Source organism: Columba livia, chromosome 4 (assembly GCF_036013475.1).
Source record: "Columba livia isolate bColLiv1 breed racing homer chromosome 4, bColLiv1.pat.W.v2, whole genome shotgun sequence".
NCBI lineage: Eukaryota > Metazoa > Chordata > Aves > Columbiformes > Columbidae > Columba > Columba livia.
The window spans coordinates 55,420,947-55,437,549 of record NC_088605.1 but is presented as its reverse complement, the minus strand read 5'-3'; the positions used below and the strand labels follow the sequence as shown (position 1 = coordinate 55,437,549).

Here is a 16,603-nt window from a genome sequence, read left to right as displayed (position 1 = left end):
CCTTCAGCTCTAATTGTGAAACCTGCCATGGATGGAAGGATGAAAACAAAAACCACGCATCGAATGGAGGCATTTGAACTACAGAGACAATCTACATTCAGTAGCTAAATACCAGCCATCCAGTCCCCTTCTCAGCATTTTCTTTTTCAAAAAAGTGGCATAGGAGCAAGACTGCTGAGCACTTACCCTTAAAATATCTGTTTTCAGCTGCAGTTCTGTAGGCGGCGCTGAGTGCATCAGTCCCAACAAGGTGCCCATGTCGTCTTCTCCACTGGGCGACAACACCAGCTGCTGGATGATCATCAGGGCATGCTGGCGGCACTGGGGATACTTCACGATGTTGTGCACACACCTCGCACCACCAAACTCCCTGAAAATACCTACTCAGAAAGAGGAAGTGGGGCGGATAAGAGCACGAGGAGTATGAAAAATACAATCAGTAGTAAATAATGACAACAACAAAACATGAAAGGTGTTAATTTTCACTTCTACAGATTGAATTGGAAGGGTTTTAGCCCTATGGACGTTTAATGACTTATTTGGGACTATTTGTCCTCTCTCACCACAAATAAAAATAGAACTTTAATTTCTGACAATATTTTTCACTAAAGGTTTTGAGTACAAGGATGCATGTCAGCTCCATGAATTTGCTCAATAATTCTCTTACTCCAACAATAGATATTCTTTACATGATAGAGCACAAAGAGTCACAGAATGAAACAACAAAAATACAGCAAAACCTCTACCTTTAGTGAAGACTATATCCTGTTTTAGTTAAGGACAGTGCTTATGTTACATTTAGTTCATTGACAAAAATATAACTAAGCTGCTTCTGGACAACATGAGTCAACTAGGAGCAGTGTTTGAGAAGCGATTTGGTCCACCCACAAGATTCGTATGATTCTGCACAAGTTTTCTTGTGGCAAGACCTATCCCTGTAGAGATAAAGCTTAAGTCAAATAATGGTTCCCAAGCTTACTGGATACTCAGAAAAACACAGGTGTGATATTAAGTGAAAATTAATTGAAAATTTAGTCTGGAGATATCATCAAAACCAAACTAGAATATATTATGGCACATACTGTCTTCAGTACAGTGTCAGCACCTACAGTACTGCCCTATATTAACTAGTGAAGGTGAAAACAGAGTAAGGAAATGGACCAGCGCTGCACTACTGCCATCAAAAGGGATCATTCTCCTTATGACCAGGAACTAAAAGAGCTGTCCAAACAACCAAATTCAGGGTTAACAATCTAGTCAGGACAACAGTTATTCCCCCTAATGTGCATATACAAACTTCAGTTCCACTGCCTGATTTCCTGCCTCCTACTTTCTCTGACATTCTTTGGATGAGATAAGAACTTGGACAAGGCAGAAGGAGAGGCCTCGAACCCTGAGACAGTGAAGCTGGTCATGCCCCTTTACAGGCAAAGCACATCTCCTCAGTGATCAGGTCTCTTGTTTTCTGAGAGGCTGAGGTAACATTTTATGTACTACTTCTGCTCTCAGTCTGGATTCTTGACTATCCAGTGAACTTGTCTGGGTCTGGACACCCAAATTTGTCTGAAATTTGGTTATCAATTATGCAATATTCAGGCAATCTTATCAGAGATACTGATTTAAGATGAGAAATTTTTCTGAAGCCTCACAAATGCAGTGGGAACCCTTCTTTTAATTTTGGCAGGAGGAAATGGCCTCAAGTTGCACCAGGGGAGGTTTAGATTGGATATTAGGGAAAAATTCTGCACTGAAAGGGTTATCAAGCACTGGAAGAGGCTGCCCGGGGAGGTGATTTAGTCACTGTCCCTGGAGGTGTTTAAGAGAAGTATAGTTGTGGTGCTTGGGAACATGGTTTAGTGGTGGACTTGGCAGTGTGAGGCTAATGGTTAGATGTGATGATCTCGAAGGTCTTTTCCAACCTAGATAATTCTATAATTCTATGAACCACGCTCTGAGTGTGAGCTGAAGCATTGCAAGGCTGCATTACAACTATTTCTGCCTCTCTATGATGACCTGAAACCTCTGCTGGCCGCCGGACACGGTACAACTGGGCTTGCATCCCAGTCACCCTGCATAGACAGCAACCACAACTTCTTTGAGAAATGGTTTCACTTCTCCCGTACAGTTCTCGTACTCCTGAGCTTGGAGAGCTACTGATCAAAATGAGGCCCATTAACTCCACAGGAGTCCTTAAAAACAGCATCTGTGGTGTCATTCCATAGTCTTGATGCATTTTACACCACTCCCTGTCATTTCTTTGGTGGATGTTCAGAGATTAACTCAGTACTGAGAAGTATCAATGAGGTACTGCTGACTGCTTGAGGTTTCCCAGATGAGGTCAGGAAAGCTGTTTAACAGCAGCCAAGGATTTGTTATAAGTCAGAAGGATGCTACCACAGTCAGATCATAATCCAGCCCCCATAGGAGCAAGGCTTGGGTACTGCAGAGCGTGACAAACACACAGGTACATGTAGTCCAGCCCTGCAAACCAAGAGGCACTGCTTTGAAAATGTGAGGCAGTTCCAGTCCTTCAGAGCTCTTGTCACATACTTATACTACCTCTCCTCTCCTTTATCCTTAGAAATCAAACAACCCTGGGCTTTTTTGTTTTGGGTTTCTCCTCCCAACCTCTCCCCTCCCCCCCATTTCTACTTATATGGAAGCCCCTGCATGTACTTTTGTGTCACTCCTTTCTCATTTGTTTCTAATTCCCCTGAGCAATACACATGCAAGTGTGTAACTGACTCATGCAATTCACCTGTAACCTACCCTAATTCCTCACTAAAACCTCCTTATTTCAGTCTAATTCACCTGCTTCTTGGTTCGTCATTGAACAGATTAATCTACTAAATCAAAGATTATGTTTTTTCCTTGCCATTTGCAGGAGAAAGTGGCAAAGGAGGGGCAGCTCAGCTTCAGCAAAGCTTCTGCCAGCATCATCCACAGCTTTCTCATAAGCAATCTGACAAAATGGTCTAAATGCAATCATGACAGACTGAATGCATAACTAATCGAAACATCAGCTTGGAGTAACCTCCGCTTCTCTGTAATGCCTGTCTGTTTTGACAAAGGATATACCACCGGGGTTTATCTGGAGTGCTGTGAATAAAGCCTTTCCTGATGGAATAAAGAACTTACCAAAAACATGGGCAAAGCCAAACATACAGACAAAAACGCTCAGTGGGCAGAATTCAAAAGCCATTCTGTGAAAGCAGTTTGAAACCACAAGCTGAAGTGCAACAGAACTTAAACAAGCACAACAGTGAAATTTCCCAACACCGGGCCTGAATTTAAACAAAGAAACCTGCCCAGGCAAGAGCAGGAAAACAACTACCACCAACAACCACCAAGTTACAAGCTTTATGCCATTAGTCCAGGAGCCAATGTTTAAAAAGTGAGCTGTCAATCAAGCGGGACAATTTTCAGGATTTCATTCTTAAGCATTTGTCAGAGTTTCTCCTACTTAAATGAAAACAAAAGCAAAACCACAAGTGAGAAAACACTAGTTAGATTTCAGAAAAAAACCCTGCAGAAATAAGGATGTTTCATGGCCTCCAGGGCCAGAAACTTCCCGGTTCCTCAGGGTGGTGTATGTTTCCCCCACCTTCTCGTTTTATTCTTTGTCTAACAGAACAGACAAAACCGTTTTAAAAGCAGTTATCACCCTTTCTCAAACTGTTAGCTCAAGCTCTCAAAGACAGCTTTAACTGATATGAGACAGACATCCTGTCTATTTCAGTGTCACTAGTTGCTGGCTAATGAAGCAGAACATAAAACTGCCTGATTTAGAAAAGGACGCTCAAGACAGAGCCCTATTTATACACACTGATTGGGAAGATGCCTTTAAAAATGGAAATCCATTTCTCACTAAAGGTGCAAGCCTTTTAAATCACATTTAAGTAGACATGACACTGTAAACAACAAACTACAGGTATAATTATTTGCTTACATTTTTCAATATACAACCTGTGTTACAAGCCCTAATACAAATTACTGTAGTATTGTTGGGGAGTGATGGGGTACAGTGGTTGCCTTCAGGTAAATAATAGCAAAGAAAATCAAGTTTAAAAAATTAAGCCAAACAACAACACACTCTATTGTACTCCTTTATTTCATGCACTCTAGTTTATGCTGCCTATTCTCTCTTCTGGAAAAACCTGGCAAGAGAAAAGTATATTTCATTGTGTTTGACTACTTGCCTGAAGACAGGAAGTCAAGACTACTTTGCTTTCAGGTATTATTTTCCGAGTTACATTTTTGCAAGTATTTTGCCAGTGGTCTCTCTACTTACCTGCATTTGTGTTTGATCCTTGTAGTAGTACTGTCAAGGTCTCCATAACCAATAAAGCCAGCTGCTTTTGGTCCTCAAATGAACTGTTTCTTGAATCCCCTAAAAAATAAATTCAGAAGCCCAAATTATAGTAAAAAATCACTATTTTGTAAGATGTTTGATATTTTCCACCAACACTTTTATCTTCTTCACTTCCCCAAGAATCAAGCAGACGAAATGCATTCCAAAGAAAATTAATATTCAGTCTACACATGCAAGTGCTACGGTACATTTGAAAAGTTAATTTATAGAGACAAGAACTTAAACAGAAGCTTTTGAGCACAGTGAGCTCAGTGGCTGACACTCCAGCTGTATGTGTAGTTTCATATTCCCTACTGTTGTTTCTTGAAGCCACAAAACCATACCATAGTTCAAGACTAACAGGATCTGTTCCTGTTCAGTATTCAGTACTTGAAAAGAGAAATTCCACACAAAGGCACCAAACTACAATCACATAATTACAGTAAATGTGCTGATGATTCAACAGGTATAACAGATGAACTAAAACTGCAAGTGGCATCTTAAACACAGAGTAACACTCAAAAAATAAAATTAAAAAAATTAAATTACTCTGCTAAAAAGCAAGTCACAATACAAGGGCATATGCAACGAGGTAGCACCCTAATCAAATGGCAGCTTGGCCCATTTATTTACAAGAATGTGGGAATTTATGTTTTTCAACAGAGTTGCTGGTAACAGAGCTTTCTAACTCTAATCAACAGCTACAGCTCACTCATGAAGCTTCAGACAACAAAACCAGGAGAAACATCCGACAACCACACCTGAAAAAAATACACACACTCACTTGCAGCTTGAACAAAGAATGTAAAAAAAAAAAAAAAAAAAAAAAAAAAAAGGCAGCCTGTGTGTGTATGCACTTCCACATGGTTTCGTGGGCAAAGCAGCTATGTAGCCTATCTCCAAGATGTTCAACTCTGGAGATAACTCATTCATTTATTCATTTTAAATGGTCTTAGAAAAATGGAGAACCAACTTACAAAAACAGTCTGCAAGCTTGAATACGTACTCCTATTAAGAACTCATGTGTACACCCTATTTCTCAAGGCTGAGGCTAAACACAATGAAATGCCCATGTGCCCTTTGTGATAAAGAGTGTAGATACCATGTATTGCTCCTTCACTTGCTCTTTTCATGTTAAGTAAAAGTTAGTAAAGTAACACATCACAAAAAAATTTAAAAGGAAAAAATAAACTCCTAACTATTTTGCGTTCATACAGCATCCTTCATTAAAATTTGCCTTGCTTGCAGGACGTGAAGAGAGAGGCAATTCCAGTGAGCTTTTAGGATGGCACAGCAGCCTCCAGCAGAATTCAGTTCTTGAAATAAATGTTCAGGCTCTTTTGTTCCTCCACTTAAATGCTAGATTCCACCATCCGCAGCCAAAAAAAAGACACGTAGTAGTAAATTCAATTAGTAAATTCTGTTAGTAAAAAAGAAGAGCATACATTACCTTGATCATTCAGTGCCTGAGTGGGATCTTTCAGAAGGGCTGCATATTTATGAAGAAGATTTACCATCACCTCCAGAAGTCCCACCTCCCTGAAGACATCCTTGAAGATGTAGTCATGACGGGTGAACTTAAGGAGTGTCTTCATGGCAATGATGCTACACTGAAAAGAACTGCTGGACTTTAAAAGGATGCTCACGCTGATCAGTTCTTTACAGGGTATGTAATTCAAGCTGAATACAACAAATTCCAGCATCTCGAAGTATTTGGTCTGCACTTCTGGAAGTTTAGGAATTTTCTCTGCAAACTGAGACAATGTGTGCTGCGATTCCAAAATAAAGTAGTTGGCATTGTCCGCCATGTAAATATTCATTATGGCATCAAGGATGATTTGTGCTAGATAGCTGGTTTTTGCTCTCAAAAATGCATTCTGGAGGACTGAAAATGCTTGAATATTCCTCACACTGTGACCTATATTGGGAAACAAAATGAGATGGGAAGAAAAAGGAAAGAGAAAGTTCTTAATCGTAATAACAATGAGTACACTTACTAATAATGAACCATGTGTTTTAATAAGTGTGAATTAAAGAACAGTCTGTGTCATATATAATACACATTTTTATTACAACTCTTTAAAAAAGCCTCTGCACGATCACTTACATTGCAGATCCTGTTATCTACTGTTCACTAAGATGGCACCTTCACCTTTGAAATTAAGTGTTTACATAAGCAACTAAATTAATTCATTTAAAATAGGTAAGATGACCTATTGTTAAAACTCGCAACGAGATACAGTTCTAGAGACAAAACAAAGCCTGTGCATCATCTGCCCAGGCCATAAGAAAACTCATTATAGCAAAATCTTCTGTATTCCATAGTACAGAACACAACTCTGTCCTTTGCAAGTATTTGGCAGGCTAAATTGAAAAAAACAGCCTTCTGCATCCCCTCGCCCAACAGAGCAACAAATCCTCGTCAGCTGGGTTCAAAGTTAGACAACATGTATGGCTGAAGTCTGGATGAAATGGTGTGAACTGGTGTGAACAGCTGGTATTGGGAGGTGGCACGAGGCTGGCTCTGAGAATCAGGCTTGGGAATAAGACAGCCTTGGCAGGGCCCAGTACTGTTAACAATTAGGGAATTAAAGGGAAACAGTTATGAAGTCTAAGGTAGCTGTCATATCAGCACACCAAGACCTCACATCTTTAAAAGCTCCATCAAGCTGCTTCTTACTAGTACCTTCAGGTTGAAAAAAAATCTGACTCAATTAGCCAAATTCTTTATTTATGAGTGTTCCCTGTGGCCCCTAGAGTTATCTATGGGTGGATATCATTCTTATTATACTAAAAAGATACCTAAAAGTCAAATTTTTTAACTTTTATAGGAACAGTACAAGACACAGTGGACAAATATCATGATAAAAAAAACCACCAACACCAAAACAACTAATGGTAAAAATATTTTTTAAAAAATCAAGACTGAGACCTTCAAATACATTCTAAACAAGACAATTAGGGTGTTCTAAGAATAAAATCTTACTTTCAAACAAACTAAAAGCAAACCATCCACCTAATTTAAAATCCCTTTCATAAATGAAGAATCCTGATTTATTACGTGTCCTCTGTGGAATGCTACTCTCTTCATTCTTTATAAACTAAGTTGTCCAATTTAGAAGTAAATTCTATTATCTTTATGTTTAGCCTCACTGCTTTCCCTGCCAGTATTTCTCCAGAAGACACAAGGAAACTTCCTTGAAAAATAACATGGAACATACTGGAAGAATATTGGTGTTACAATACAAATCACATTCACTTGTTTCTAAAAGCATATTTTTGCATGCTTTCTTTACAATTAAAAATGTTGAAAATGGGATTTAGAGCTCATTAAATGTGACAGTAACATCAGTAGTTACAGATACAACTATTTATATTCTAATTTAGTATCAACAGTTTTTCCAGGCAATCAAGCAGGTTAATAAAGTATCTTTCATTATCACAAGGACCCCTGAAGAAATCAAATCTTAACCAGCTCTTCAGGCTTCAAGAACTAAAAGGATTTAAATAGAAGGAACTAAGGAAATGGAGCTAATATGATCTTCATAAAAAGACAACTTGCCAGCAGAATGAAAAAACATGTAAAAATAACTGAGATGTCATGATAAATACTAGAAAATTAAATAAAATAATTCCTTTACAGATTTAAATAGGCCATGGATCTTTCATGCTAATCTATCAGAAAATATTATTAACTTAAGCAAAAATTAGTATGTTGTTATCAGAACAAGAAGAAATTAACCTTTGAGTGTGACTAGCACCTTCTTTCTCTATGTAGTGCAAAGGGAAAACAATTCCCTTGAACAATGAACTATCAGTATCAGAGAAAGGAAGTAATTGCCTAAGGAATCCAGATACACAAGAAAAATGGTAAAAGTAAATCCACTAGCCTATAAATCTTTAAAGTAATCCTCTTGCAACAATCTTCCAACTATCCTAAGTATTACTAAATCCCATTAAAAGTCCAAGTAGCAAACTAGCCCCATGGTTGCTACTAAAATTCTAAACTCCTTACTTACATACAAGACTTACCTGAATTTTAAGTTTATACACACAATACAAAAAATGAGTTTATTTTTATAAAACCCTTTCCCCTCGCACGCCTCCTCAACCTTACCTCCATATCATAATTGACCATAGTTGCAAGCACACCACAGATTTCACAACTCTGTGAACACTGACTGGACATGGAACAACAGACTTCAGCTCACAAGTTACACTTGCCTAAGCTGACAAAAGCTAACAAAAAGCAAATCTGGGCACACACACACAAAACCAAACCAGCACATCAGCCTTCCATATCAGTTTAGTAAGAGTAGCTTTAAATACCATAAATCAAATCAGTGCATCTCTCCATACTGACAATCTCTATAAAAGTCCACATAGAAACTGCCAGCTTTTTTGACCCAGCCTTCAGTCCTCTTAAGACAAAAGCCACAGACTTTCTTCTTCGAGTACCAACCCCAAAGCAGCACAACCCTTGAAAACAACAGAGCTAAGTATCTGATATGCAATCTTTGTAAAAGAACCTATACTCAATTGCAAATGGTCTGCGTGGTATACAGCTTCTCTGTATTTTGTTGTTTACTTAAAAAAAAAAAACACAAAAAAGCAAACAGAGAGGGACAGAGAAAGCACACTCACCTTTGCCTGCAGGCTGTGGGACTGCAAATCCAGGTAACAGGAAAGGTACCCCAGTGGTAACGCCAGCTGGCTTTAATTCATTGACACCATATGTTGTCAAGGAAGTTATCAAATTAACCAAGTCCTTCAAAGCATCCTTAGATTCAGCCTCTTTTGCCTGTTCTAATCTAAAGAAAATACAATAGATCATGTTAGCGCTAGTTTATTTCAATGCAAGTCACTTTAATATCTCTTTCCATTTTACTCTATTAATTTAGAGACCACACTTTTACTGCCCTGTTCCTGCAATATTTTACATGTTCTCCATTCACATTTCATACCATTAAGTCATTCAAACATCACTGGATTTATGAAAGCACATCATTATTTGTCATAGAAATTCACCTCGTAAATCTTGCCTTGAATTCAGTCTGCTAGAAAGGAGCACAGACATGAAAATTACTTTTAAAGTCCTCTTGAAAACATGAAGTTATTGGATAGGAAAATACCTAAATGGTCTGTCATTAAATAAAGCTGTAATTAAATTGCTAGATTACATCGGCTTCTTGAGAATTAATCCTTTATGCTAACGAAACAGTACCTTGGTAGAAGCCTAACATGTAGATGCACACAATGAAGTATCTTCATTAGAACTAGAGACACCACTTACTTTGAATGCAAGAGGATGGAAAGGATAAGGTCCCATTGCAACCATTGTCTCTTGCCAGCACCACCCCATCAGACAAGCCCCCAGCAACTGAGCCCAGACCCTAGAAAAATCCTCATTCTGTCTTGATTCCCAACCCAAACCAGAAGAACTTAAATCATTCTTCCTCACTCCCATCAACTGCTTACAAATTCCAAGCATTTCACCCACTTTCGCTGCGTCAGGAGAAGGCCAAGGGAGACAGCAGGAGCAAATTGCCCTCGCTGCACTGATAAACACGGCGCTCTGCCAGCGAGCTGCTGCCCAGTAATCATGGATAATATATCCCAAAGCTGGGGAGACAGGGCAGGAGAGGGCAGAGGGGAATGAGCAACGGCTGGAGATAGCAGCAGAAACCCCTCAGTTACATCCACGGAAATACATCTCTCTGTGGAGCTCAGCAGGAAACCAAATGAACAAAATGCTGATTTTTTTTTTTCCTCTAACAGTAAAGGCACTTCTACTTCGCCAAAAACTAAACCACGTCTAATTACTTACTAACTCTATAGTCCCTATAGACCCTGGCAGAAAGCCAGGGACCACATTCTCCTATTTGCTCATGCAATGCAAACTACACGTTTGTTCTTAATTACAAGTGACCATGTGAGCCTTCAGAAGCAACTCGTTCTCTGTCCTCCATCTCATCCTCAGTCAGACATGTGGCTGAACCTCCTTCAAAAAGCCATTACAGAAGCACTTGCCTCACCTATTACCACCCTACTAATCCCTCCACACGCCCTGCCCTTGCACATCACACAGGTGAAATTACATACTTGTTCCTTTGGTCCTCAAGACCTCCTACAGTTTCTTACCAAGTCACCTTCTTCACAACTCCTTCTGCACCACCAGCTCCACAGCCCTTCTTGTTTGCAGCTTGATGCCCAGACTCCAGATGTCACACCCCCATGTGACAGTCACCCTCACAATAGTGCCACAGAGATGAATATGTCTCCATCAGTAGGTCTGAGCCAAAACATGAACAATAGTACTGTATTCTACCTGGCCATCACTGACCAACACACAGCCTTGTCCAAGCTGATCACTTTTTGAAACAAACTGTGGTTTGATTTGAAGATCAAATAAACTAAATGTTCTAAGAAACCACAAGAGATATGGCCATCAAAATAGCAGTCAGATTTGGAACCACCTGCCACCTCTTCTGCAATACACAAATTGCTAAAAAATACACCGGACTTTAAAGTATAACTGTACACCTTATCCCAGGCATTTCTGCAAACCTTAGGAAGTCCTCTAGAGCCACAAACAAAGCAAGGATAATGCATTCCTGTGCTTTAAACTGATGCCAACTGAATGCTCTCTGACTGAGCTGTCTTCCTTCCATCAGACAAACCTCTACCCTTCCCACATCTCTCTCAGGAATCCTGTGTTCTTTGATTTAAAGGATGAGTAACTTAGGAGAAAGTTTGTTTAAAACACTTGATCTACAGAGGATCACTTTTGTACCTGAAAATGAAATAATTAATGACACCGACTTCCCTTCAAATTCCACCAAAACTCTGGATGACAGTTTCTGGAAAAGAGCTGAGTTTTTCACATGTACTAACACATTCACTCAAAGCAATATAATTAGTTCTCAAAACCACCAATTACAGTACAAGAACAATAACAATCCCTTAACAGGTGTTTTAGCATTTTAGGCACAGAACACAATTTATGAATATTTTTACCTATGATTCAGAATTTCAAATGCCATGACTATGTCTAGTGTCCATTTAAAACAAGCAAAAGCCCCCACCCCAAACCCGTACAATACAGCAGAAAATTTAGTTCAAATATTTGGGTGTCAAAACTTAGCAGCCTAGCACCCAAAATGACTGGCTTGAAAGAGGGAAATAACAACATTAACACTTCTCATTAATGGCCATTAAAGCTCTGTTTCTAAGCATCTTTGACTCCAGTGTACTCCATAAAGTGTACCCTCAAAGAAATAATTTCCCAGTTTCTGTCTTGGATTTGTAAACCATGTATCTATTGCAACAACTAAGCATGCTTCTTTAGAACTTATTACAATATCCAAAAAATGCAACACAGACTGACCATAGATCTTACGCAAGCGATGCAGCAGACAATAATTTGCTGACTGAGAAAGAAAACAAGTTTCTTTCATGGAAAGAAATAAAGTCATGCATGGATCATACATCCAAGTTTTGCTTGGGCAGACATTTCTATTACCGTATTTTATGATGCATAATTTAAACAAGCAAACAAAACAAACAAACCCCCACCAACCAAACAACAACAAAAACCACATTGAACAAAAATCACACATAAATTTTTAAAAAATTACTTCTATAGACTGATACCCTAGTAACACAAGAGTCCTCTCCAGCTCTCTGGTACAACTTACGTACAAAACCATCTCTCCAAGACTAAGTAGCATGCACCACATTTACATACATGATTCTTCAGTACAATAGTATGTTAAAACAAATACAAAGCAAACCCCAACCAAGCCAAAATCACTAACCGCAGTCAAAATTTTATTTTCTGAATTATTTGTAAATTTTCAGTACCAGTTGTATTTAAGCATCTGCTTTCTTAGCGCACAAAGAAACATTCAGTAATAAAACTAGTATCAATGACGAAAACATTTAAAAATGTAGTTTCATAAATGGAGAGAAACATGTAACTTCATATTTTGGTCTTAACACATTTTATAGCAACCTATAATCCTGTATTTGTTCAAAACCTATTCACCTATTCTTCACTAAGAAATCTTTTTTGAGAAAAAGCTCACAATGATCTGTCTGCATTCTGTCTGTCAAGCACGTTTGCATACCTGAGGAGGAGGTCACAGAGGAAGTTGTAGCCTTGCCATATCCTAAAATCATCCAACAACGTTTGTGATACATCACTGGAGTCTTTGAGAAAACAAGAAAGTCCAGCAAACATCTCAACTATTTCTAGGGGAGAAAGGTCATCAGACTGCTGCATGTTCTGAACACACGTGGACAAACATTCTTTTTCTGAAAAGAATTGTAATTAAGAAATTTAGGATTTTACTGACATTAATTACAGCAAGAAGCATAACTAGTACAAGAAACAAGGCAATAAGGTAACTTAGTTAACTACCTCTTATCACATAACATTTAATACCACAGAGCACTTGGCGACAAGCAGGATTCTCACGTGGCTTCGGATCTGAACCCTAACCTCTTTTTGCCAACCCCTTCCTCCCTTTTATAATCTTCACCCTCATAAGGAGGAGACACTGCAAATACTGGGTTTTACCTAAAAAGTCTGACCAGGTAACTCGGCAGAATAAAAAGACAAATATGGCAACTGTAAATGATTCTAAACCATCTTTTTTTTCTTTTGAAACACAAAGGTATACAAAGCACTGACTTCAGCTGTCACTGATTGCAGATAAAACCCTACACATAACCCTTGACACCATGTCTTCTTATTCCTGCTCTGGTTAGCACTTCTTTGGCTGGCATATTTGCTTGCTTGATAAACCCTGGTCAAAGAGAGACAGCTTGTCTTGTTCTGTATAACCTTTCACAATCCATCAGTTCAGTGGTCAGTTCCAAACAGCTTTCCCAAATCTACAGTCAGATTTTAGTTTGCACTCCTGTTTCAAAGACACTCCCTTCAATGTCCTGCCATTTTAACTTTGCAGCATTCACAAGACAAGTGCAAATCTTTCTAGCTAGGCTGACAACAAAATTTACCAGAAGATCAAATCAAAGCATGAGAGTGAAAGGATGTTGCTTTGCATATGATAAAAAGCCTTAACTTTTTTCCTGAATATGAGATATGCCTCTTTGACAGATGTTGTTTTATCTTAAGTCAGTTTCATTTTTGATCAACTAGCAAGAGGCAATGCTGACCGGTTTTCTTTTTAAGATTTTATTTCATTTCTTTAAATTTAGAAGAACCTAGAATATCTTTTGATATGCCAACCTTGCTCATCCGTGGATCTAGTCCATTGAGAAGCAGTGATGGTAGCAGCTGCAATATGCCAAACAACAGTCAAAACTCAGTTGTTTTCTTTGTTGAGTTTCATAATGTTTTCACATGTACACAGAGACCTTCCTTACTCATCAGAAGCCCACCAAAAGGCTGTTACAGATAGTCAAAATGACTATCACCTTTGAAGTCCTATCTGAAAATACTTAACTGATGACTACTCTGTGCTTCCAAGGGATATTGTACATTCACATCTTTCTGATGAGAATCAGAAGCATGCTGTTAGCACAAGAGAAAACAGATAGAAATTTTCTGTGAAGTATGTGGGATCAGGGTGATGTATTTCATAAACTGCCAAAACGATTTTGCGGAGCCTTGCAACTACACGTTTTCCAGGGTGTGGGGAAATCGTGGTTTTCTTTTTTTCCAGTAGGTGTAGACTGTTAAAATGTGTGATGAGAATGTTCGTGCACTTGAGCAGTTGTTCAAATTTAAAAACTACAAATGTTTCTAGATGGTCCTACTGTCTAAAAATCCTAAATATAATATTAGAAACATATTTTTACCCAATTCCTATCTCAAGCGCTACATATACCTAAACACCCATGCAGTTTTAAGTTAATACAAAACTGGTATTTCATATGCAACGCTGCTTCCAGGCCACTAACATCCTCTCCAATAGTAACTGTCAGCTCACCTCCTTCTAGATATTCTTTGTCATGAACCAGCTTGGCAGGTGCCCTTGCTAAGCACACCATGGCCAGTCCCTTGTAAAGGTACACAATAAATAAAGCACCTCCTGTATTAGCTACCAAAAGCTGTAACCAGCTATCCCTGTACCCTACAGTTCCCACGACTGAAACAGTCAGGGTACTATTTGTGTCAGGCCCTGGGGACACTACCCTTGGGGTGGGGACCCTGCAGGCTGGACCACAGAGGAGGAGGTCAGCTGGCTGTTCCAATGTGCCATCAACAAGCACTTAGAGGTTTGTGCTCAAGCGTTTCTGTGCCCATACCCTGTGCTCCCTCCAGCATTTCCCCGGTTTTGCTGTTATCAGGGTGTTGCAGCCCCCAATACCCTGGATAATGGAGAGTACACTGCAAATCAGTGGTGGCTGTAACGTTCTGACCCAGCCTCTCCCCGCACAAGCAAGAAGTCTGGGCAAAAGAACCTTCTCACAGAACACTCAAATTAGCTCTCCCTGGTTTGCGTAAGGCACCACTGTTTACTACGAGGCAGCAGCTTTCATGGGCTTCTAATAGCTCAAACTGCGTCAGCAGAACACATGGAGCCGGTTCCTCTTCCTGTGGCTTCCTCAGATGTCTCTACACTTTTATTGCCAGCTAAAGCGGTACCCAAACCAGCAGCTGTAAACAGGGCACTGCTAGCTCACCTCACGCCTCAGCAAGGGGCTGCTCCTACTAATACAAACACGGAACAGAAAACAAATAACTCTCATTAAGAATTAATGCTTGCAGCACAAATGACAAAGCTACGCAACTTCCCAGTGTCTACTTTTCAATACAGGCAGTTACTAAAGTTGCCAAAAGCCTTTCCTTTCGATTTGCACAAACTCTACACCAAAACGTTAGAGGAAACTGTCCTCCAATGTTAACTTGATATATGGATGAGGCAGACTCAGCTACAAACACCTCTCTCAATACACAGGTGCTCTGAAATTTTACCTCTTTGTAAATACCTCCATGTCTCCCTAAAAAAAAAAAAAAAAAAACCCAACAAAATGTAAGCTTTCCTTGACCTATTATTTTCATGCTAATTTCTTCAACTAAGAAAACTATGAAAGAAGAACAGAAAAAAAAAATAAATTTAATAAAGACACATACCATGAATGTACTTCACTACATTGACACTAAGGCCATGACGAGATATGGTCATTAGTACTTCCCCTGCACTCTTCCTCCAAGGCAGATTATAGGGAGGGCACCATGAGGTTATTGCACTGAAGAGAAGCTGAAGATCATCCTTTTGAGCCAGTTCTTCCGCCGGGGACACAAAACTGCACAATTTTACTAGGATCTGGAATGATAAGTCAATAAACATCTAGCATTAATGATCCTGATCATTGCTACTTTTGTCTAGACTTTGTAAAGCATATACAAAACAGGCAACGTGCTGTTTTTCTTTTGCATGTAGTCCATGTAATTTGAATGGAAAACAAGGTTATTCAACACCTGGTGATTTCAAGTCCCAGTTCACTTTAAAATTACTAGCAAAAGATTAGCAACAGAGTTTAAATATCTTAAACTGACACAACATACTTGCATGGATACAGGTTATTCAATTCTTGAAGAATCTGCCCATTACCTCATTTACAAGTTTAAATGCTGCAGTGGGGCAGAGGCTCTGCGAAGCGAACTGTTGTATTCCTTCCTAATGCAGGAAGGCGGCTATCAGTGGGTTGTCGGCAGCATTTGTACCGTGTTGGCCAAATGAAAATGGGCCAAACAGTGTGGCAGGAAAGTCTACAGCAACACTACAGACCTACCCGGATGTGACTGGCACCTGGGTCTGAATTTCCAGGTTACCTTAGATAAGACAAAACATGGCCAAAGTTACTGTGTTGCACTCCCTTTTCTGCACTTTTTGACGACATACAATGTCCATTTTGTGCCTTGTACAGTTCTCTCTCAAAACCGCAGGAAGTCTTTGCAAGGCTACCCGCAAGTGGAGGACGAGGTTTGAAAGCTAAGGCAAAGCACAGCCTGGGAGCTTTCTGGAACTTCACCCTCTCCAGCCAGCTCATCTGAGAGCACCACTTTACAGCTTTTGAAGAGGGCCAGAAAAGAGCTAAGCAGTAGCATCTTGGGGGGTGCTCCATGTGTCAACATTGATCATTTATTAACTGCTGACTGAAACACAGCAAAGCAATTTCTGAAAGAAATTCACAGCACGTTGTGATTTCTGCTTTGGAAGACAGCCTAGAGTACCAAGACATTAAAAAAAAAAAAAAAGAGCAAGCAGTTCTCAT

General features: G+C 39.4%; 1 protein-coding gene across 7 annotated transcripts in view; it reads right to left on the bottom strand.

The window, feature by feature from the left end:
• The window catches only part of WDFY3 (WD repeat and FYVE domain containing 3), a 169,651-nt gene that overhangs the window by 84,571 nt on the left and 68,477 nt on the right, over positions 1-16,603 (bottom strand). For all 7 annotated transcript variants that reach the window (XM_065061871.1, XM_065061873.1, XM_065061872.1 and 4 more), the window contains 6 exons: positions 15,459-15,651; positions 12,481-12,667; positions 8,996-9,162; positions 5,802-6,269; positions 4,292-4,390; positions 187-380 (listed from right to left, as the gene is read on the bottom strand). In XM_065061871.1, coding sequence (XP_064917943.1) covers positions 187-380; positions 4,292-4,390; positions 5,802-6,269; positions 8,996-9,162; positions 12,481-12,667; positions 15,459-15,651 — 1,308 coding nt within the window. The remainder of the gene's footprint in view (positions 1-186; positions 381-4,291; positions 4,391-5,801; positions 6,270-8,995; positions 9,163-12,480; positions 12,668-15,458; positions 15,652-16,603) is intronic.